The 24,321-nt window shown below is 44.2% G+C and overlaps 1 protein-coding gene across 4 annotated transcripts in view; it reads left to right on the top strand.

Annotated features, from left to right (window-relative positions):
- Positions 1 to 24,321, top strand: part of RPTOR (regulatory associated protein of MTOR complex 1) — a 119,021-nt gene that overhangs the window by 52,351 nt on the left and 42,349 nt on the right. For all 4 annotated transcript variants that reach the window (XM_090122067.1, XM_090122068.1, XM_031598914.2 and 1 more), the window contains exons 9-17: positions 511 to 655; positions 8,421 to 8,496; positions 11,255 to 11,356; positions 14,571 to 14,654; positions 16,048 to 16,158; positions 19,551 to 19,625; positions 20,225 to 20,290; positions 20,940 to 21,131; positions 22,412 to 22,552. In XM_090122067.1, coding sequence (XP_089978193.1) covers positions 511 to 655; positions 8,421 to 8,496; positions 11,255 to 11,356; positions 14,571 to 14,654; positions 16,048 to 16,158; positions 19,551 to 19,625; positions 20,225 to 20,290; positions 20,940 to 21,131; positions 22,412 to 22,552 — 992 coding nt within the window. The remainder of the gene's footprint in view (positions 1 to 510; positions 656 to 8,420; positions 8,497 to 11,254; positions 11,357 to 14,570; positions 14,655 to 16,047; positions 16,159 to 19,550; positions 19,626 to 20,224; positions 20,291 to 20,939; positions 21,132 to 22,411; positions 22,553 to 24,321) is intronic.

The raw sequence follows: 24,321 nt of genomic DNA on the forward strand, positions 1-24,321 counted from the left end.
AGTTCATTCTTCTAAAGCATGAGCAGCCAGATTTATATACATTTGTATGCTAATGCTCATTGCTGCATAAATACTTCTTTGCCCTTTTAGGAGATAGTGTGTTTGTTATCTTTTACTGTTCACGTTGGCTTTTCGTGGGCACATCAAACTGCCAGTCAGTACTGTAGTTCTTTATTAAATGGTACACACAGGTTCTTTTTTCCCTTACAATGTCCAAATCACTAGAAGTGAAATTCTGTCCAGAAAAGGCAAATCCAGCCTGAAGTAGACAGCAGTTAATTCTTTTCATCTGAAATGCAGAGTAATAGTGATGTTTTAAGGGAACTCAGAGGGCAGATGTCCTTTAAGAGTTGGGATATCCTGCCACTAAAAGACTGCTGTAGATTTTTTTGTTGTTGTTTGAATAAAATCTTTACATATTTTTATCACTTAAATGATTTTTACATAATACCTAGGATACTCGAGTTAAGTACTAATGCACATGTAGTAATCTGTGCTATCTCTTGACAGATCTTTTTCAGAAGCTCTTCAGGCAAGACCTGCTGGTGGCCAGTTTGTTTCGTAACTTTCTCTTGGCAGAAAGAATTATGAGATCCTACAACTGTACCCCAGTCAGCAGCCCCCGCCTCCCCCCAACGTACATGCATGCAATGTGGTAAGTCACAGAGTTCCCTGTGCTGCAAAGGCTGCTGCTGCTGCCTTAAGGAGATTTGGGGAGCTGTACTCATGAAAGATTGTTACTACTCAAATCTACACGGTGCTTTACTGATTAAGGCTGCGGATCAAAAATGAAAGAGCATGTGGCAGTGTAAATACCCATCTACAAATTCATTTCTTCTCTTTGCATGCACGAACGTGATGCAGTTCTGCAATACAGAGGTTCTATTCAGCTATGTAATTGTTCGTTCCAAATAGAAAGGGAATGGGACATCATCTTTATTTGCACGGAGCAAAGCTGATCCCCTCTGATTGCAAAGGGTGGGGAGCATTGGGGCCTAAGGGAGAAAATCATAAGTTGCATTGTAGAGTTCTTTTGCCGCAGAGTTCATCTATTGTCACTGTTGCTTTTAAGATGATTAACAGAAACGGAGGTGGCACAGTTATGTAAAGCCTCTTAAATGTGGTTTTGACTATCGAACAAGCATTCCATGATCAACAGCAATACAAATAATGTTAACAATAACAATAAAAACGCTTGCTTTGATTCTAGAACAGTGTAAAATTTGGCTAAGTACAAGCCAGTATAGTCAAGCTAATGCAATTTCTTTAGGAGAAAAAGATAGCTGTGTGACTTGCTAAAAGGCTGATAGCATGGCAGGTAAAGGTGACTGAATAGGCTTAATTTGCCTGTGTTTTCAGATTCCTTTGGTAAGTTTTCTTCATTAAAACATAGAGGAAAATAAATGTAGTGGTGTTACGAGGTGATAACGATCAGTGCAAACCTGATAGCAGCATCAGTAAGTTCAAATCACGTTGAAGAAATGGAGATAGGGTCACAGAGAGCCCCAGCAGCACTTGTGAGGTGCAGGCAAGGAGTTGGCATTTGCTGGTTGAATGAAGTTGCTTTCAGAATTGGAAAGCTTGGAGGTGATAGGATAGACTTTGGATGGAACCTTCAGCAGGTTGGCAGCCTTGCTGAGTGTATTGTCTGTTTTGTCTGTTTGTACGTGGCAACGTTCTTAAGTGCTCTGAATTAACAACTTTGGAGGAAAATTACTTCAGTTGTTTGTAAATATGGGGAGTGGTCTTATTGTGTGCTGAATCACAGGAGTGAAACTCAGAAGTCCATCCAGGATCCTCTTCTGTTTGCTTGGTCCAATGGTGGATTCTAGAAAGGCTTTCTTCTCTTGTGTTCTTCTGCAAAATGGCACTAAGAATACTGTTATGAAGTCCTTCAGACCATACCATGGGATAGTTGCATTGTTGCTGCTTTTTAGGGTTTACCAAAAGAAGGAATTCCTTAGGAAAAGGCTTTTCTCCCTCTGAATCCCAAACACTGGCAAAGTTGAAAGCGAGTGAGTGGAGAGGATCCCTGGACACGTTTTTCTTCAGTGTCCTAAAAAAGCTGCAGTTTGAATCAAATGTACCAAAGGGGAAAATTCCACTTTTTGTCAGAGGTGGCTCAGTTCTTTATTATGAACTTTCAGTAATGACAGATTTAGAAACTAATTTAGGCCTTGCTTAAATACTTTCTAAAAATAATCACCTGCGCTTACCTATCACTTTTCATTCAGTGCTTTTCTACTGGATTCCAGATCCTCCAGACCCATTTTATTTAGATCAGCTGGATGAAGGCAGGGAGAGCTGCTAAATGGGTGCTGAAAAGAACTGAAACTTTGGATTTGATGATCTGTGCTGATAAGTGGTGGAGACTGGATGATGCAGCAGCTTCTGCTGATGGTGGATGTGAATAGAGGCAGTGTGTCTGTCGGTGTTCTTCAAGGATCTGACCTCAAACTTTGGGACTTCCCCACTCCTTGTCCTCTTCTTCCTCTCTTCTATGCTTTCTGGGTGTTGCTTTGTACCTTCCTCTGTTCCCATGGAGTGATGATCCTCTGTGCACCAAGTACACGTTCCTGGCTCAGGTTTGGCTTTGTTGCTTGTGGCCTCAGTGTGGTGTGATGTTTAACTTCTCCAGTACAAACATGTATATATTCTCCCTTCCTTTATCCTCTGGACTTTGCTGTCCATTCACATTGTCCAGAGAGGACTGCCATGCATATCTGCTGTTACAGATGTGAGCCATTCTTCAGATTCTGAGCTGGGAAGCAAAGTAAAATGGGATCTACATGCAGACATGATTTGTGTCCCAGCAGAAGGCTGACTGGAGAAGCAAAGTGCTTCTGCCTTAGTATTATATTTTGCACCATCTTTTGCAGGAAAGGCGTAAGTTGACAGCAGCATTTTGCTGAAGTAGTAAGGCACACACAGACCCTTCTGAATTGCATGTGGTACCCTGATCTCAGCAGCAGCAGTGAGTGTATCTGGGCTGCTCTGTGCTGTCCTGCAGCTCCTTCTCTCTGGGAGCCCCTCACATCAGGGAGAGGGGAGCAGCAAGCCCTGGCCCCCTGCAGCTCCTTGGAGGCTTTCTTCCTTTCACTGGCATGCTGTATTTTACCTGCATTAGGTGTAAACCCTCCCAGGCACATGCTGTTGTTATCTGTGTGGTGCCTCGTGCTGCAGGTCCCTGGCTGCTGTAGGCACTGTTATAATACACGTATTAATATTAATATATATTGATTAACTGGCTGAGCTGTTCAGATTTGAGAGTTGTTTTGTCTATTGTGCGGTACGAACAGGGGCCTGGTGCTCTGTCAGCATCTTGATCTCTGTTTTGATGGATTACAGTTTATACATTACTGCTGTTGGCAGCAAGTTATATTCACGGCCTTCGAAAAGACCCAATAATGTATTTAGAAATATTTCCTAAGCTGGGACATAGATTAAAAATGAAGTACCTTAATTACACCATGGAAGAACTATGATTTGCCCATAATGGAAATATTGCAATAGTATATAAAGCAGGCATGAAATTGTAGTTGAAAGAAAGTCATAATGCACTGCAAATAAAATACGTGTGGAATTCCAGCTGAAAAGGAAGTCATAATACAGCAACCCAATTACAGGTGGAGAGGAGCAGCAGTCTTTGTGGCAGCAGTGCAGGGCCCTGATTCCTCAGAGAAATGAGTCTCTATTTAGGTACACGGAGCTCTTAGCATCTCAGGAGGAGGAAAGTGATTGTTTGAAAGGGTATTTGGAGCCATTTGGCGTTTGAAGGATGAGTTTAATTCAGATTACGCTGTTGCCATAACCAGATTTTTTGTTTGCATCTGTGTTAACATCTCCCAGACCCATTCGTGGATTGCAGATAGTTTAACAGAGAGAAATGTAGGACCAAGGCAGCAAAGTGTGTGCTTTAAGCTGCGCTTGGAGTAGAGGAGCACAGTGGCAGAAGAAAGCAGGCCTTCAGAGTTGTACCAAATATTCATAGCAATAAATATTGCTTTAAAAATAGCTGTTTGAGCACCTGCCCAGCTGGCTTCCTCTGAAGCAGGCTCAGTGAGTGCACGGTGTCATTGCTGAGCAGGTGAGCTTAGGCTGAGATGTGTACATTCGGTCGAACAGAACATGTTGTTGAGTCGTACTTGCAGAAAAGACAAACACAGAAATCTTATCCAACGTGTTTGATACAGACTGAAATATTTAACAGTTCCAGAAGTCCAAACTCTGAGCAGTAGCCCTGATGCCTGAGCCCTACACTGCTGACGGCTTCAGCTTCTCTGTAGCTGCTCCTTGGTATGGCTGTCCCAGCAAGAAATATCATTTATCACTAATATTATGTGCGGTGCAATATAATACGAGCCATTCCCAGAAAAAGGCAGAATGCTAGAAGACATCAATATTACTTTATTAAAAAATGTGACATGAGAATTAAAAGCATTAGGCACTGACTCAGCCTAAGTGGAATGTAAGAAAATCTGCCTTTGTGCTCTGCCAGCTGAGGTGGTGCGTGTGGGTGAAGAGAAACTAAAGCACATCTCTGTAACCATGTTTCATTTATGTTGTTGGGGTATTACTGTGGGCTTCCAGTGCTGAATGTTTCATGGGTTTGCACAATAAAACCGTTGCTGAGCAGAGCTGGCACGCTCAGCCTTCCCTTCTTTGTGCAAAAGTCCAAACTTTGCAGCACCTTGGGGGAAACCAAGTGAAGGCAGCTGGGTGAATTAGCATTAGAATATTAAAAGTTTAAACAGTCCTACTGCAGTGAGATTGGTGTGAGGAGCGGGCAGAGGTGGAGTTGCATTAGCACACAAATGGGAGCTTTGTGCTGAAGGGCTGAAGAGAATTGGAGCTGAAACATAAAGACACATATGAGTATTTTTATAATGGGAGGAGAGTGTTAATGATTGAGTTCAAGGCAGCTCTTTCCCTGCTGAGTTCTTATTGCGGATAATGGAAGAGTAATGTCTTTCCATTCTTAATTTTCATATATTCTGAGATGTTGTATCCTGTCCTGCGATGATGGCTGGCACCTTGTCTGTTGAGTACCTTGTTGAAGGGATTGATCAGTGCGGATAGAGACGCAGGGCATTGTTGGCTTGTTTTCTTTACAGGCTGTTTCTGTTGGCAGGCTCCATTGCTTCATCTGTATTTCAGAAAACAAAAGTACATTGCTGCCTTTTTTTGTTGTTTCAGTTGAGTCAATCTTCCAACTAAGAGAGAATTTAATATACATTTATTCCAAAATATACACAGGAGGTGTCTGCATCCAAGCATGCTCTGCTCAGTTTTGGAACCAAAGCATCTCCTTTCTCCTCCCAACACAGCTCAAAATCGATGACTTTGAATCCTTTCTTTCATAAGACTGCTTCACAGCACAGCATGGAGGAAACCAGAAAGTGCTCGAGCCCCTTTTGAGATGTGGTTCTGTGAAACTTGCTCAGTCCCCAACAAGTGCAAGGATACACGTGGCCATGCTGTGAGTTGTTGTGTACAAAGCTTTCGAGCTCGTGCTTTGGTGCTGGCAGCCTGCTGGCTGGGCAGCTCCATGTTGTCCTGCCTCGTGCCTCTGCCAAGTTGGTGCTGCTGGGTTCCTCTAGGTGAGATGGAACCTTCATGTCACTGCATCGCTGGCTTCAGCCTGCAGGGAACGTTTGGCACACAGAGATAGGGATGAGGGCCCTTGAGGTTGTATATGATCATGTTAGGAATAAAGGCGTGCAGGGCTTTTAGTAGTAGTGATATAGGGACATAGAAATAAACTGCTGGGTTTGGAGAAAACAAGCTGAAAATCCTGTTAGGCTTTATAACGTGATTTTTGACATATCAGTGGTGAGTATCAGACCTTCTGTTACACGTATGGTGGCTTCTAATTTAACTGGGGTGTGCAGAGAGCACGTCTCCTGCTTTATGTACAGAGCAATTAGGACAGCGTAGTGTAAAATCCTCATTAACATGCTGTTTAGCAGTGTGGGGAAGCTGGAACACGGCGGTATTTCAGTTGGTTAGAGCCATTGGCTGCATCGTGGTGTCACCTTGCTTAGTTGGGGCTGCGGGGGTGATGGGGAGAATGCAGTGGGAGGGGGAGGAATGGACAGTGCTGAGGTGTTGCCAGGCTCCTGTAGCTGGTGCTGGGATTACAAATCTTCCATAGCACTTTGCAAACAGTAATCTCCATGAAGAAGGAAGGGAGGCAGTGATCTTCTGGGCTGGCCTCTCGTAAATCACTTGTAGGATGCAGTGGCACCCATCCCTGTTCCCCTGCTGCTCCTTAATTTATCTCCTGTTTGTGTGCTAAAGCGTAATATTAGTTCAGGGAGCACATCTACAAACTGCCCACCTTTCTGGTTCCCTTTGGCATATTGAAGCAGTCAATCACTTCCTACCCATCGCCAACAGCCATTATTTTCATGATGGCTCTACCAAGTATTTTTTCCCCTTCTGTTTCTCTTCACATTGTCAGTGGCATCAGTCCTTTACCATTCTCTTGTGGCTGATTTTTGACTCTTAATTACTGCAGTGCCTATTTAAAGCAGCTCTTTATTTTGCCCATGCCATGAGTTAGCTATGTGACATCTCATTCATGAATTATGCAGCCCAAAGTCTAGCAAGCGACATGTAGCTGCTCTTGTAGTAGTTGGGAGTAGCGTGATGTTTACTTCAGGCAAAACTGTTGTTTCCTCGTGTGTCTGGGTGGGTGGGCAGGTTTGCTGTCTCGTTTCTTACAGAAATGAAGCAGAAACAACATGTTGGGCTACTTGGGAAAGGCTGGAGCATCATTTCAAGTAGTTGAATCGATGAGAATCCCTTAACGCAGTTGATGTTAATCAGTAGCTCTCTAGACTGTGATGAGCAGTAACAAGATTTTATATTGCTGGTTACACTCTTTTAAAAGATGGAGTAACGTTAGCTATGTGGCCACATTGATTTTTAATGGCTTGTTTTTTGAAGCGTAAAAAGAGATTTTGTTTTAATCGACTTGAATCGCTTTTTAAATTTTGGGTTGTTCTTCCTGATAACATTTAAAACCTTTGGGAATTGACCCTGCAGGGCTGCTCCAGACATTTTTATAGCAGTATTAGTTCTTCTTACCTAAAATGACTTTGGAGCTCAGCATCTTAGTTCTGTGCCCCTGCAGTATAATGGCCTGTGCACGATTCTTTTATAGGCAGCCAAAATCAGACCGGTTGTCTCTGATCTCCAAACCATTTTCCTCCCACCTCATAAAACTCCTCTCAAAGGCTGTATTTATTGGTGTTTTCTGAAGTCTGACAGAATTTCTTTAGGTGACACTCCCCATTCCTCCAAGCACCTCCAAGTCAGAAATGTTCATCCTTTACTTGTAGCGAGATTATCTTTATAATTGGACTAATTGACTTTTCCTCCTCCACGAATAAATCTCTCTCATCAGCTCCACACAAACATTTTGTCTCCAGCATGGGTCTTTATTGAGCATGTGGGAAGCATTTGTTGCCTGTGCTTTGATTATCTCTTGATTATCTCTTAATTATATTGGCAGCATGCTGTCAAGTGGAAGGTGAATGCTGTGAAGCCGAGGGACAAGGTCTGGGACAACTAAAACAAGCTGCAGCTCTTGAACCCATGGAAAAATGCGAGATCCCTGTGGTTTATCTTTCCATTTAATTGGAGAGATTGGTTTTAGTTGAGAGTAGCTGCCACTGAATCCAATGGGATGGATTTTGCTTGGTAGTTGTTCTAATGGAAGGCTTTGTCTGACTCCAGGCGAGGTGATTTAAGAACTTATTAGAGCAGGTAACTAAAATACGCCGTATTGATTATCACCTATGGCCTTCTGTCTGCAAGTGTTCCTAGGAGGAGAAAAATTGCTTAGCCTATTGATGGTAGCACATGATGGCCACAAGTCATTAAAGAGCTAATGTGTCTGGAGAGTAAATTAGGTTCTTTTGTTTAAGAAACCCATAGGGTGGTGGTTTAACTCACTAGCCTTTCAGAGTGCATAAATCCATGTGCTAAAATGAAAAGTGCCTGGAATGTCTATGTATAGAGTAGGGATAATGGTTTCTTGGGTAGGATGTACCTCTTTCACATTTTTAGATGTGTTTCAGGAACTCTGGAGACAAAATCCTTTTATTTTAATTTGTACCTCTTTCAGTTTGACTGTGAGCATTTGGAAGCAGATAGGTATCAATTTCATTTGCACTGCATCTACCACAACAGCTTCCCTTGCCACTGCACGTGGTTTATGTGCTGTTAGTATTACAGATCACCATACTTCAGCTATTCTATAGCCTAGTGGATAAGTGTAAAAACAGTTAGGAAGAAGGAACACTAAGTGTTGTGCAGCCGATCTGACAGCACTGCTTTATCCATATTCTTGTATGACGTTGCTTATGAATAACTCTGATAACTTCTCTTTCCTCTTTCACCTTTTTCTGTAGGCAAGCGTGGGACCTTGCTGTTGATATTTGCCTTTCCCAGTTACCTACAATTATAGAGGAAGGAACTGCATTTAGGGTAAGTCACACGATGTATTGAAATGTCTCCTTGTTTAACCCATTATTTGAAGCCTCAGCTCAGCACGTCACTTTTTCTTATTGAATCTTGAATTTAATGGTTTTTTTTTTTTTTTTTGAAAACTGTAAATCCAGATTCACCTCACTTAGAGGAAATATATGTGGATTTGGAATATTCATATCTAATTATAGCAAGCAGCAAGCATCCTATCTTCGAACATGAATTCACTGCTGGAAGTGTACCCAAATAGATTCTGTAAACAGCTGCCATCTCCATGTAGATAGGAGTGAAGTTTCAGAGTTTTCTGAAATGCTTTAGTGATTGAGTTGGTTCAAAATTGGAAAAAAAAAATCCGCCATAGCCATACGGTTTCTACTTTTTAAAAAGGTGTTCTTAAATTAAATGACTATTTCCACTGAAACAAGCACTAAAAAGAAAAACAGACATCTGCTTTGTGCTTTTCTTCACAGCCAGCACTTCTGGTGTGGCTGATTGGGCAGAAGTGTGGAATGTCACTTGGAAACATAGAAAGCCCAGAGCCCAGCAAGAGGAGAACGATCTGTGCATTGCCCCCTGCTCACAGAGCAGCTGGGGAGTGTGGGGGGGTTCCTTTACAGCCTTGTAAATGCAACTGGAATAGAACCAATTTTACTCTGATGTTCTTGTATTATATTTATGATACCAAACTTCATAAAGGCTTTCTGGCAGTGATTGCAGATGGTCTCCAAAGACCCAAATACAGGAGGACAGCCATTAACTTCTGCAAGGATGGGGGTTGATAAAGATGCCCTTTAATTCTCCCACCTCTTTTTTCACCCACTCTACGTGCTGTATTTTAAAATGTACATAAATACAAGTCTGCCAACCTGTTCATTTTTATATCAGGTATCTGACAATATCAGTTGGGTACCTTTATGTTAGATTTGGATACCATCTGTACACCCACTGTCATGTGAGTTGAAATTTACCAAATTTATGTCTATTCAGGGATGGAAGGAGGCAAATACTTGACTCAGAGGATCAGCACGTGTCCTGCCTGGTTAATATTGTGTAGGTCTGTGCCTGTTCCTGCAGAGAGAGGACCTGTTGAAGGTCTCCATCAGGCACCTAGAGAAATAGTAGGAAACTTGGCTATTAGTTTAGGAGGAAGTGGAAGGGCTCAGCTTTACACTGTGACAAATGCTTGCAGAAGACAGGCAATTGCACATCTTTGATCTGTTCCTTGTGTTCTAATCAAAGTTTCGCCCTCACACCTCTTGATTTATGCCAGCAGGAAGCGGTGTTTATCATCAGAGGTTGGCAGTTGCTGGGCAGCAGTAATCTGGGCAACAGTGGTGGCTTGGGGTGGGGAGAGCATTTATGTTCCTGAGGTCAGACCACCATTTCATAACAAGGCTGCCCGGTGAGTCACAGCATCACCTGCTGCCAGCCCTTCCTCCATCCCTGCCACCACTGCAGGCTGGGTGCCTGGGCTGGCCTGGCCTGAATGAAGCAGCTGGTAATCTCTTCAGGGCTGGTTTGTTTCAGCAGCACATTATAAACCTGCTCCTGGCTTCTGCTTATTCTCTAGCTGTTCTTTGCTACTCAAACCTGCATAATATAATAATTTGCTGGAGCCGAGCCTGCAGACTAATGTGGGGAGTGGGCTCCTAGCAGCTCGGAGTGGGCATGAGTTCCTGATCCCACCTCCTCCCTGTCCTCAGCCCTCAGCTTTGTTTCCATCTGGGTTTGTGGATGGGGTCAGTGTTCTCTCAAACAACTCTGTGCAAAAGGAAGGTTTCCTCCAGCACTGGGGATGCTGCCCTGGCCAGGGATGTTGCTGAGCCCCAGGGCTGTCCAAGAGCACGCCGTGAGCTCTGGGGACTCTGTCACATCATTGACCACTCACCATTGCTGTTAGGAGAGCAGAGGTGTTGGATGCACCCAAGCAGCCTCCTGGTACTTCAGTGTCACATCTCCCCAAGTACTCTTCTTATTTCATCAGCCAGTGAACCTGCTTCATCAAAGCAAAGCCATAGCTGCATCGTGCTTTCCAAAGCCTGCGGTATTTTCTTTTCTCCTGCATGTCTAGCAGTACCACAAACTAATTTTATAGGCTTTTCCCTGGTGCTTTTCACACTAATGTCTAAGCACCAAAGCCCAGCTGAGAGGTATTAACTGATGCTGGGAGCTCATCCCACCTGATGAACTTCAGGAGGGCAGTGTTAAAGTGTACTGAATGCTGCAATTCTGCGTGCTACTTCTGTGCTCATTTACCCACACTGCCAGGATATCTCTATTGGTGGATTATCACTAATTAAATTAGTGGATTCAGTACTGTAAGTAAACTTTCCATTCTTTGTTTGCCTACACAAAGTACTGTGTCTGTGTTCACTGTGCTGGGCAGAGGCAGCAGTGTGTGCCACGGGAGTGAAAACTGCCTCTGCAGAGCAGATGAAGGCAATTCTGCTGTGGCTGCTTCTCATGTGGAAGGGATTAGCTAGATTTCCCCAAGAGCTTTTGTGATATCTTTTCCAGTTTCTCTGCTTTTTCCTTCTTTTTCAAACACATTAGTTAAATGCCAGTATATTTAAAGGAAACCACATCTGATCAGTCTCTGGAAAAAAAAAAAAAAATTACAGTAAAAAGCAAACCAACCAAACATCTGCCAATTACTGTTTTTACAACCAATACACCGTGTGTGAGCCCACAGATGCTAAATCTAGTTGCTTTACTCATTGTAGAGTCAAACATGCCATCTGTATTCTTGTTCCAACAGCACAGCCCCTTCTTCGCAGAGCAGCTGACTGCATTCCAGGTGTGGCTGACGATGGGTGTGGAGAACCGCAACCCCCCGGAGCAGCTGCCCATCGTCCTGCAGGTGAGCAGCCCTGGGCACAGAAATACCTCAGCTCCTCCAGGATTAACGAGGGCTGACGACACGTCTGCTGGATCTGTGCAGATGAGGATAAGGTGCTTTTCTTCCCCCATGCCTTCCCTTTCCATTGAGCACAACTTGCCGTGGCCACAGCCATTGGGCTGCCTCGTGTTTTGCTCTGAAGTAGCAAGACTTTTTTGCAGAGTAGCACATCTTTCTTGTTTCCTCCTGTAGCACCTCCTCTTATATCCCAGCCATTTCAGGCAGAGACTTTATCTTCTGCCTGCTTTCACAAAATGAGCATTACTGCAGTGTAAATAGTTTGGAAATAGATTATTTTTCTGTGCTGCTGGTACAGCCTGGAAAGTGTTGCCTTTAATGGGATGCTGAAATTTTGTTGCAAGAACATAGAAACAAGTCTCTGAAGACCATGCCTGGAAGGAACATAGGGTTCTGGTAGACATTTGCTTAGATGAGGCGAAATTCATTTTTAGAAAGGAGAAGTAAATCCAGAGGAAACAACACCTCATTTCAAGTCACCTTTTATCCAAGAGAAATATAGCAGTTGTTCATCTGTTCTTGCCCTCCCCTCTCCACCTGTTTGCATTGACAGAAATACAAACCCTAATTGAGATTGCTGTGGTCTCTTCTCTATCACACTACAAAATTTAAAGTCTTCCTGTTTAAAGAAATACGATTCCAATCACTTATCCAGAGACCTGTGATTTCTTTCACTAAATGTGAGAAGACTTGCCTTCCCTGTTAGCTGCCAGCTTGTTCTGTGACTGACAGCACCATCAATCATTCTGAGACCGAATCTTAATTTCCCTGAGCCTTCCAAGTCTTGAGAGATCAGCTGGATAAACAAATGTAAGGTTTATCTCGGTCACTGCAATAGGAGAAGGCAGGCTTCTGCTCCAGCACCAACTTTGCTGCTTTCCAGTGAATTATTTGACACCGGAGGGCTCTGCAGCAGCTTAACCTTGCAGTGGAATTGAGAGGTCATCTGGCAAAGGAATCTGCTTTCCTTCCTGGAGCAAAAATGAGCTAGGACAATGTAATTATTCTTTTAATTAAGGTATATGTAGTTGTAGAGTGGAATAAGATGACTTGTTAACAGGTTTGAGATGGTTTGAAGCAGAGTGACTGCTTAAGAGAGGAGAGGAATTGTTTCACACCTCTTGCTGAGTGTCTTTTTGCTTTGAGCCCCTGGGAGCACTTATACTGTGCTGCTGCAGCCTGAGGTTGATTCTGTTTTCCCATTTTAGATGTGCCACCAGAGAAAAATGGTGTTTGAGTGCCAGGGGCACAGTGCCAGCCATGCAAAGCTTGGCTTTGTGTTGGACAAGGAAACCACTCTTCGTACATGGCCTTTCTTGACTTCAAGAAGTTCCAAATTGCATTTCAGGTTTGTGCTGTGCTTGGACACAGGTGACCTCCTGGTGCAGGGACAAAGAAATTATCAAAAGCAGAAGTTAGCAGCTGCAGATCCTGGTGGAGGTGCCTCCTGCCATGGGTTGCTGGCGCACGTGGCCAAGGCTGTGCCCACTGCAAGCCCTGGAGAGCTGTTGCTGCAGTCCTCTTCTTCCCTCTGTGTTTGTTAGGGAATTCCTAGTCAGGGAGGGATGTCATGCAGCCCTGAGCACACAGTGGCACAGTATAGCAACTTAATTTCACTCCAAGTAAATTGTGCATAGAGTCCCCACATCCTCATCCAGGTCTCCAGAGTTTGTGTCAGTTGTGGCCTCAGTTTATTGTTCGAGTCAGATTGGGAAGTGTGAAGACAAAAACCTGAGAGTCAGTGCTGGCTTTTTTGTTTCTGAGAATAATGAAACAGAGCCTTTGAAAGAAGAATCCTTTTCAATTGCATCCATTTATTTCCAGCTACAGCAAAATGTATGGCCTTCCTTGTTTGTTTTTTCTGAAGGTTGGATAACAGAAGCATTGCCAAATCTCTCTGCCCAATGTGTCTGTAAGCACCCTGCACCTAACGTGCTCCTCTTTCTGTTGTTTCAGCTCTGCCCCAGCTTCCACCATGCCCTGGTTTCTCTTGCTGCTTTAATCTCAAACATCTGGCCCTGTTATTCCTGTGCTGGGCATCTTTAAAGCACATGGTTAATCACGCCAAGTTCTGTATTAAGTTTATGGAATAGGTTGGTGCCAAGTAGGGCAAGATGACCAAAATGCTTTGGTCTCTTATGACCTGTCTCGGGATCTGAGCAAGGTTATTCAGACATGAAACAATTAGAGGGATTAATACACCCTCCCATGTAACTGTCATTTTCCTCTGGACTTTCTCTGCACAACTTCAGTATCTAGTGTCAGTTGTCCATGGTATGAGGTCTGCGCCAAGTAATTTAGTTGTTATTCTGTATTAAACATGAAAAATAATTTAATTTGCATCTGCACTGTGGAAAGAAACATTGAGATGGGGATGGAACTGGGGAGCTAAATCAACGAGTCGCCTTCCCTGAGATCCATGCTGAGGGATGGTGCTCAATTTAAACTGAGGATTAAATGTTGCATTCCAATATCTTACATCTGTTAAGGAGATTAAGAACTGAAAGTCTGTCTGTTAATATTTCACACCAGGGTAGGTATAAGCCAGTAAACTATCACCTCATTATCGTTGTCAGACTCCATTTTAATGAGATTTTTATTAATGACTAATGTGACCTTTTGCTTCCCTCTTAAGTCTCTTATATTGATTTGCTGAGGAAGCAAAGCCTCTTTTTCTGCTTCTGAGCTGTTTTGAGTACTGGCAGGCTGCTCCTTTTGCTCACCTTCGAATCCTTCCTGCAGATACAATCCTATTGCTCCTTTTCTGAGGAAAGGCAGTAAGATGAGACTGTTTGAAATCCATAGTGGCTGCTTCCACCTAGCAGAGCTGAGCTGCATAGGAACCATTGCACTGGAGAGAAATATTAACAGGGAGAGAACTGGGGCACCAGTTGGAGACTGAGGTTAGCTGCCTTCTGAGGGAAAGATTTGTGAGTGTCTGCAAAACCTCATGGAAGAGAGCAGTGCTGGGGGGCAGTGCCCCACTGCTGACACTGTTCAGTAGAGTGAAGGTTCTCAGCAGCCAGAGTTTGTCTTTCAGCTTTTCCCATTCAGATCATCAGTGTTTTTCTAAGTTACGTGAGGTCCTCCTACATTTGCTCTGCAGTCACAAGGAGCTTTGTTCCCTGATAGTAACTGTTGTCCCTTTCCTCTGCAGGTTCTGCTGAGCCAGGTGCATCGGCTGCGAGCTCTGGATCTGCTGGGAAGATTTCTGGACCTGGGGCCCTGGGCAGTTAGCTTGGTGTGTTTGTGCTGCATTTTGTCTTGTGAAAGACAATTAGACTCTCGGTACAGGTAGTAAATATAAATGATGATTTACGGAAGGAAGATGTGGAAGATACTCCACAGATTTGACAAATGGCTGCTGTTTTTTGTAGTCATGCATATGGAATGGAGCAAGCATCTCTAAAAGAAAAGTGGTTTGTGTTAATCAAGAAGGCCGAATAGCTTTTCATTTGTGCTATTATGAAGAGGAGTTATTTAGACAAAGTTCAGTGTAATATAATGGAAGCTACAAAACAGAAGGCAGCATCCAGGACAAATAAGGAGGTTTGTCATGTAAAATAAATAACAACAAAAAGCCCATATGTTCGTCATCCTCTGCTCTCCTCAGCTTACTGGCTGCATCGTTTCTTCTCTTCCTTTATCTATTTGGTCTCTGGGTTGTATAAGCTCTTCTGAGAGGAGGCAGCTGCCTTCTGTGTTTTGGGAATTGGCTTGCATGGTGCAGGTAATAAGTAAGAACGTAGTAGAGGAGCAGTTTAAAGCACTCTTGTAAATGGATCTGTTTGTTGATAACAGTGATGAAGACAAACCAGCAGCTGGCAGTGGGATACCTCCAGGATGGGGCTTCTTGTTGGCTTTTTTTCCCTCCCATTTTCATCTCAGACAAGGCTCCTTCCTGCACCACAGACAGCTTAGCCCACAGCAGCACGAGGAAAGTATGATCTTAAGCTTCCTAGATTAGAAACTTTCATGAGGGTCAGCACACGATGCAGGGCATCCGTAATGACCTCTGCTGCAGCTGTTCTGCTCCTCATGAACTGCAACTCCACTGCTGTGTGGTGCCATGCTGCAGCCCAGGGAGCCCCCAGAGCCTCCAGCACTGGCACATCCCCTCCTCCTCCTCATGCTTCCCTCCCGTTGCCCTTTGGGAAGGGATCTGCAGTCACGGAGAGATTCTCAGAGATTTAATGAGTTGCGTGTGCTCCTGTGAGCAAAAGGCTTGGTAAAAAGCGAGAGGCCTAGTTAATTTCCAGTGGGAAGGCTGTAATTATTGAGCTTTTGCAATATGTTTACTTGTGAAAGCAAATGGCCCCATCTGAGAAGAGCACAGCGTATCGTGAAGCATAAAATAGCACAGGCTGTAACGAGAAGGAGCGAGTGCTAGATTAACTCTGAGTCTCACCGGGCCAAATGAGTCTGAAAATATCTGGTGACATCCACGATTAAAATGAGCAATAGAGGGATCCCTTCTTTACTAGGAACGTATGAAATTGCATTCTACCAGGTTTTTCATCTGTGTCATTCAGATCTGCTCCATCTCTGCAAAGCGGGCAGCGCTGCCCCAGTGCAGAGCAGTGCCATAGGGCTGAGATGTCTCTGAGCATTTGCTCTTCTCTCTGGCTCCCCAGGCGCTGTCTGTTGGCATTTTCCCGTATGTGCTGAAGCTGCTTCAAAGTTCAGCTCGTGAGCTGAGACCGCTTCTTGTCTTCATCTGGGCCAAAATTCTCGCAGTGGACAGTGTGAGTACTTGTCAGCATGGCTGCTTTCTCTGGTTTTCAGCAACGTGCCTTTATTTTCCCATTTGTTTCATCCAGTTGCTTTGGAATTTAGAATTTCTCATGAGGCGCTTCAAAAGGATGCTGTATTATCTGAGGACCGGCGTATCTCCTCATTTCTTTATTTCACTTGTGTGCAAGCTGGCTTCTGCAATTTTGTGAATATGAAATCCCCATTCAGGTACTGGCAAGCTGGACTGCCCACTTCTTCATGCATCCGTGAGATGAAGGCATGTTTGCTCTGTGCAAATGCTTCAACATCACATTAATGTTCCCACCTTAGTTCCTCCTTTGGTCCTATGGTGCTCGGGGGGGAGGGCCGTCAGATCTCCCTGACTGCATCTTTACTGGGTAGAGTACTGCTTCATGTGCTGAGGGGCTTAAAATGCCCCTTTGTTCCCCTTCACGCCCTGTGTTCTCACCTGTTCCCCCTCACATTTTTCATTTTAAATTGTTATCAAACTTGTTTTGTTCAAAATCGTTTCTGTCAGTGTCAGAACAGCCCCTGCCTGGTCTTCAGACCCTGATTCTTTCTGGAAATAAAGCAGAACTGATTTTTTGGTGATTTGCATTTAAGAGTCCTCTTGCAAGTCCCCTGTGATAGTACTTACATGCAGTGCTGCACTGAACATGGTTGGCATAGCAGTATCTGTTGCCTAGAGAAGACAGTTCGTTCCTATCACAGGTCTGTGATTCTGCCTTTCTCTGCAATATTTTGGCACCTTTGGGCTAAAGCTTAAAAACTGAGCCCTGTTATTTTATTTTTTCTTTAAAAATGGCCTTACCCAGAGCTCTGGGTTTGGTTTTGTTTTAAATAAATAATTAAACCAAGAAGTAATTATAGATAAATTTGTATTGTCACATGTGTGGCTCTGTGGTTTGTGAGTACAATTAGTTGAGCAATTTAAAGTTATTAAGAGAGGTGCACACAGATAATTGCAGGCACAGTTGTAAGCTGATATAAAATTGTCTGAACTGCTTGTAGAAGTTGGCTTTTGCTTATTTTGGGATTTGTTTTTGTTAGGTCTCTTCCATTTCACTATGGAAAATAATGCTGATTTTGTTGGAATTTTTCCCTTCTGTTGATACAGCATTGTCGGGTTTGGTTTTATAAATATATTTTCATTAACATCCTAAGAGGATTTTGGAAAGCAAAGAAAATGAAAACTATTCATCTTAAAGCTACTCTTGAAAAGCTTATTTTGATGCATGCCCCTCTGCAGCTCAGGCTTCAGCCCCAGGTAGCTTTCAGAGGGGGCTCATGTATAATTCACGTGGGTGCTGAGCCATCCTTCACTGTCTCTGTATTGAAGCCAATCTGAGAGTGCTTCCTTCCCCTGCCCAATCCTGCCACCATCAGTGTTGCTCCCTGCTATGTTTTACTGCCCCACTCCTTTGGTAGACTGCTTTAAAAAAAAAAACAACAACAACAACCAACATACCAAAAATACACACAAAAAAACCCCAGCCAAAATACTTGGGTTCCTTTCCATTATTTTTTCATTCCCAGCTCCCAGGCAGTGGTGTGAGAAGGGAGAAGGCAGTGACAGCAGGCAGGTGGGATGAGTGCTGCTGAGGGAGGGGAGGGGACAGGGCGCATGTGGTGATGGAGCAAACGTGCTGTAATAGCAGAAAGCTAAGGGGGAAAAAATACCCAAAAAACAATTGACAAAACCATGCTGAAAAGAAGTAAGTAGTGCTAACGTGGGACAGCAAAGACACAGATCTCAGCACTCCAAATAATTGGCTGAAAACAATAGAAACCAAACATTTCTCACACTGTTCTAAGGAATTAAGAGGCGTAAATAGCATCCCTGCTTCCCAGCTGTGACCTCTGCTACCAGGATGGTGATGCCAGCTCATGGTGCTGGCTCTCCATGTTGTTCCCAGGATCTAACAGTGAGGGTTTGCTTAAATGTATTGGTTCCATAGGAGCTGCCCCTTCCTGGAGCTCCACGTGGGGGGCAGCAATGGGAGCAGTGAGAGCGGTGTGATGATGGGCAGTGCCCTCTGGGTTGGTGCCTGTTTGCCTCCTGTGCAGCTGAGAAATGTTTGTTGTTTTTTTTTTCCCCAAAGAGTAAAGAGTGTTCATGCTCAGAATGAAGTGGGGAGAAAAAAAGCTTTTTTTTTTCACTATGTGTGTGTGTGCAATATTACACAAAAGTCAGGGAAGCCTCTCGTAGCTGCAGCCTGGCATCAATCCATTCCCTCTGCTCTTTGGTCTGCCAAAACCAGCATCTCTACTCCCTTCAGCAATAAAATATTCTCTTGCATCTCTGTCTTGCCATCCCCTTGCCTTTCAACAATTAGTTTCCTCCTTCACCTTCTATGCCTGATAAAAAATACATGATTCTGTCTCTGGTGTGAAGCATACAATAGAACTGCTGTCACAAGGGAAATCGAATGCCAAGTCAGTTTTCACTCACCTAAATTTTCACTTTAATAATATGTATTTTCTTGGTTTGACCCTACTATGTCATACATGAAGCCTGACTTTGTATGTTTGCAAAAAGAGCTGTGAGAGGGAGTTCTTGGTGCATGCTGTGCTGTGGGATCAGGGCCGTGTGCTCCACTGCTGGTGCTGCCCCAACAGCTGCATCCCTTGCCTACAGAGCTCTGAAGACAGTGATGTTCCTCCATGGGCTCTGACTGTGTGTAGCAGGAGATCGTGTCACCGTGTGCTGGTAGCATGCCAGTTCAGTGTGCCTCAGCACTTGACCAAATAATGCAGAGATTAGAGACGTGTGTGCGATGAATTGAAATCTTCTTGTCAAAATACAGTCCCGCCTGGGCAGGGGATTGGATGGAACACAGGGAATGAATAATTCCTTCTCCATCCCCCTGCAGATTTACTGGTAATCGCTTGCTGATGTGGGTCACTGTATGCAAACACGTGCTAGGTTTGTTCAGTGCTGCAGTCTGAGATGTCCTGGTGCACAGGACAGTGCTTTAACGTTCCCGTAGATGGTCCTCCATCCTGAAGCAAAAAAGTGCTCATTGCCTTGGCATCAACACCTTCTGATCAGATTCCTCTGAGGTTTTGCTTTCGATGGCTCTCAAATAACAGTGAAGGTGCAGTGTGGGTCAGAGATGTCAGGTGTGCTCTTCTCCCCAGTGAGAGGGCACGTCTTAAGTTGTTTGTCTGTCACTGCTGGAGGTGAAGTGTGTGCTTCTCTGCTGTGTGCAGACACTTGGCCGTGGCTCTGATGGAGGGCTGGCTCTTTCCTTCCGTTCTCACATGAAAACTAGATTGGAGAAAAATGATTAAAGCATGGAATATGCACGCACCATTGAAAGAACGAATATTTTTGCTACTGTACTCACTGCTTTTTCTCCTTCTCTCTGTCTTGTTTCAGTCATGTCAAGCTGACCTTGTGAAGGACAACGGTCACAAGTATTTCCTTTCCGTTTTGGCAGATCCTTACATGCCAGTAAGAACAAGTCATCTTTATTCAGGCTCTTCCAGCACTTGCTCAGCTTGTCAGGGTTTGTACGCTGCTTTCTGACACGGTGCTGCTAATGAGGGCTGCTCCCACCTCCAGCTCTGGGACCCACTGCAGCCACTGCCAGGGGAGCTGGTGCTGCTGCTGGGCTGCGTGATGCAGGCAGCCGCCAAACAGGGAGCTGCAAACTTGCCTAAAGATATTTAAGCATGAATTACTCAGAAAGATAGGAGCTGTGGGCTTCTGGGGGCTGGGTGCAGAGGCAGGCTCATTTCGCTGTAACTTTCGTAATTCTCTCTGCAAAAGTTTTTTTTTTGTGGTTTCCTGTAATGAGTATTTGTATGCCTCCTCCAGAACAATACCCAGGGGTTGGTTGGGAGGATCGTATTGGCAGCCTGATGATATGAGATTATGAAGTGTCTGAGGAGTGTGACAGAATGACAGGAAAATCCTGGCTTTCTCTCCCTTCTTGCTCTTTTAATGTGATAGAAACCATACTCAGAATAAGCCCATGTTTCAGAAAACATGGAAGGTGGTTGTTCTCTGACCTGTTTTGTAGATAACAATTAGTTGTATGTTGTTTTAAGGCTGAACACAGGACAATGACCGCTTTTATTCTGGCTGTAATTGTTAACAACTACAACACAGGACAGGTGAGTCCCAGCATCCTCTTTCCTTTTGTTTCTCCTCTCTCTCCTCTGCATTGTGCCTTTATTTGGATGATGAACATGTCTTGGCTCACATTTGCACAACCCTGAACTAAAGAACTGAAATAGAAGATAGCTTTACATTAGGGTTGTTTTTTTTGGGGTTTTTTTTTTTTTGGTGGAGTAAAAGAAGAATTGGCCTGGGGGTGTCATAAACACACAATCCAAATGTGTCTGCTGGAAGAGGAGCTTAAGGACGCACCAGCTGCCCTCCAGGCAGTGCACTGATGTGCTGGTAGAGAAATAGCACCTACTTCTGTCAAGTGAGAATTTGATGGCTGTGATACAGTTCTTGGGAAGGATATATGGAAGGAGCCATAAACCTTAGGGCTCTGACAAGTGCAAAGGAGTATTTCTAATGAGGAGAAAAACAGGCTTTATGCATCACAGGAAGTATTTCTAATGCTGAACTATTTAGCTACTGCAGCATGTAGTTGACCTTGCCCCTGTGCTGCTTCCAAATAGTGTTTTGTAACAGAATCAGTATATAACCAAAGGATAATTATTTTCTTTTGGTTTCTGCTCTATTTCTTCTTTTTTGATGATGAGGTGGGAAGCTGTCAACCAAAATAAATGGCATTGATTTGTGTTTTAGGAAGCCTGCCTTCAAGGAAACCTGATTGCTATTTGCCTGGAACAGTTGAACGATCCGCATCCTCTCCTGCGTCAGTGGGTGGCCATTTGTTTGGGGCGTATTTGGCAGAACTTTGACTCAGCCAGGTGGTGTGGTGTGAGAGACAGCGCTCATGAAAAGCTCTACAGTCTCCTCTCTGATCCAATCCCAGAGGTAAGAATTCCAACTGTTTAAATAAACACCAACCGAATTGTTAGAATTGCGAAAGCAGGCTGCAGGAATACTTACAGAAACAGTGCCTTCAAGGGCTTCATGATTGTGTTTGGTTCAGAGAAAAACATCTTATTGCTCTTCCTTCAAGATGGTTCAAATCACACGAGCCCTATGAGAGAAGCTACTGAGGAAATGTAGGGGCTGTTCATACAGCCCAAGTCTCAGAATCTTGGAACTGGCACAAGGAGGCACCCCCTTTTTTACTTCCTTGCATATCAGAAGCTTTTTAAAACAAGTGGTCCCAAAACTCACTCTGTGTTTCAAAAAACCATCTCATCTTTTTATTTGAGTACGAAAGCTCTTCTTCTCCTGGTATGTGTGAAAGTACATCTTTAACTGAATGTGTTTTACTCTCGTGACCAAATCTCCAAGAGAGCAGAGATTCTTGTGCAGAGTTTGGCTGTGATTGACAGAGCCTGTCAGACCCTTGTGGGATTACGTGGTGTGTGGGAGAAGTAAGCCTGGAGATAAACACCACTGCTGACTTGCAGTGATTAAAGATTAGCTTCCCTTTTACACCCAGTCCTTCTCTCCTGTATCTTCTACCTCCTTTCTCTTGCCTAATCTTTCCCACATTCTGTAATCCATATTTGTGCAGTGGTCGGGTTGACCTGTCTTTATGACACATCTGCACCTCTGTTTGAGAAGCCAGGGTGATCATTTCTGCTCTATGAAGCACGTCCTGCACTTGCTGATTATACTGTATCCCCACCGTTTTTGCTCTCTGCCAAGGCAGGCTGTAAGTTTACCAAGCCATCTGATCCCTCTGTTCTTTGTGTAATCTGGCAAAATCTACCTTGATTGCAGCTGCTGCCTCTTTCTTTTTCCCAACTTGTTACCTTTCTGCATGCCCTTAACTGAAGGCTGGAGTTCAGTGCTCTTGTTAAAGAGATTCACATGCCAACCGTAACTCCCTGTATGCCTTACTCCTATTAATTAATATTCTAGGCAGTGTCAACTGGAAAAATCACCCATGGGAAGGTCACTGAGTATTCTGGGAAATTAAATGTACTCCTTCATCTGTGAATACTTATAACTCAGCGCTTTGATGAACCTGGTTTGGTTCTTAGTCTCTGTGGGCTTCCATTCAGCCCTCACTATTTACTTGACACAGCAGCCCAGGTTTCCAGAGACACCATTTGTGGGGATAAGAGCTCCCAATAGCAAACTTGAGGCTGGAACGGAGAAGAAAACTAATGAGGAATGTTTCCCTCCCCCAGGTTCGCTGTGCTGCCGTCTTTGCACTGGGAACATTTGTGGGCAACTCAGCAGAACGGACCGACCACTCCACCACCATCGACCACAACGTGGCCATGATGCTGGCCCAGCTCATCAACGATGGGAGCCCCATGGTTCGGAAGGTACGGGCAGGGCTGCTCTGCAGGAGTTTGCTGGAGCTGTGCTGCCAAGCTCTGTGCTACACTGAACAGAATGCATTATTTAATAGGCTTTTCACTGATTTTTATTTTTGTTGTTTTTAATTTTAAGAGAATGCAGTGATGAAGGTAAGGAAGGAGAGTGGTATCGCAAAAGGACTTGTCAATGCACTTCTGTTGGTTCCTGTTTTGATTGAAAATTTTCACATTACACGGACTCAGTGAAATAGTAATTTCTTGCTGGAAACATGGAGTATGCATTGGTCCTAGGTGAGGAAGAGGAGAGGGAAGTAAGAGGGCTGTGAGAGAAAATGAGAGCTCACATCAGATCCTGTTGCTTTTGGAAACCGTAAGGAAGGATGACAGATTGGTTCAAAATAATTCTTCAGGTTCTGGAGTATTATTTTCTGATGCACCATTGTACAACAATAGCACGTTAAATACTTTTTGATGTTTTCAGTTGTTCTTGATGGGATGCACTTAGGTGTCCTAACGTTTGTGTCTGCTTAACCGGAACATCAATACCCTGACAAGTTGTCACCAGCACTGTGAGGATTAATTTTTGCTGTCTTGTTCTAGCATTTATCAATTTAACTCAAGAGAGAACTGCGTGTCCCACTGTATGCTCTTTGAGATTCATAAATCTCTATTTTGGAGATTTGTCCTCTGAACAGAGAACAGCGAGAAATGCCCGTTCTCCACCTCTCCTTTTTGCTATTTCCACATGCCCAGCAAATGCTACCTATCTGTGGGTCTGAACTCCACCACCTCCTCCTTCCCCATCCCTGTAATTGAAGGTTCCTAAGCTGCACCTCTGGGAATGAATTGGCTGTGAATTGGCTGAACTGTCCTTTGTGGGTGTGCAGCGTGGTCCTCACGTTGGCTGTTGATGTGGAGGTCGGGGCTCCGAGGCGGAGAGCTGAGCCACGTCCCCAGGGTCCACATGTCAAATTCTGTTTCCTTCTGCTCAGAGCAAATGTAGGACAGGCTGTGGGGCGAAAGCTTGGCTCCCTGTTTGTGTGGCACAGGGATGGGGTCATGCTGTGCCACTGCAGGCTGTGCACCCATCCCAGCTCACTGCTGCTCACATGCAAGGGAGCTGGGCGTTAATTCAGTGCTTTCTGGGACTCAGCATTGTTTGACAATATCAGGCAGAATCAAAGAGCAGTGGCAGACTGTTCAGGTAGAAAAGACTTGTTGTGAAGAATTAATTTTGAAATGGAGCACTTTGCCTTTTTTCAGATCATCCCTGTGAAGCAAAGGAGAAATCAATGCTTCTCCCAGCCAACCATAATAAGTGTCCTCGTCTCTACTTGGTGACAGATGGGTGTTAATTTTGTCAAAGGGTTGATTTCGCAGGGACCTGAGTCTCCATAATTTAAGAATAAAAAATAAAAACAGAAAGTCCTTGCAGAATAGAAGGCCATTCCCAGTTATGCTAACTCATAATAGAGGTAACTTGCTAAACTGCCATCATCTTCATCATCAGCTCATCTCTTGCGTTTGGAAGTTCAGGTGGAGTTTTGTTCTCTACACTGCATTAGGGAAAGTGTACGTAGGGCAGCAGACCCACAGCCTCCTGCCCACTGCAGCAGTGTCTGTGTGGAGAAGTGCCCCTTGGCTCAGCCATGGTGGGCAGTCTGGGGGCTGAAGCACACTACATACCTCCCCTGTTGAGGCATCTTGCAGGCAAAGAACCTGTGTGTTCCTGTGCCTCTCTTCATGAACTCCTCTGGATCTTGGGAGAAGGAAAT

The sequence above is a fragment of the Phasianus colchicus genome, chromosome 20, assembly GCF_987193195.1.
Source record: "Phasianus colchicus chromosome 20, bPhaCol1.hap1.1, whole genome shotgun sequence".
NCBI classification, from domain to species: Eukaryota; Metazoa; Chordata; class Aves; order Galliformes; family Phasianidae; genus Phasianus; species Phasianus colchicus.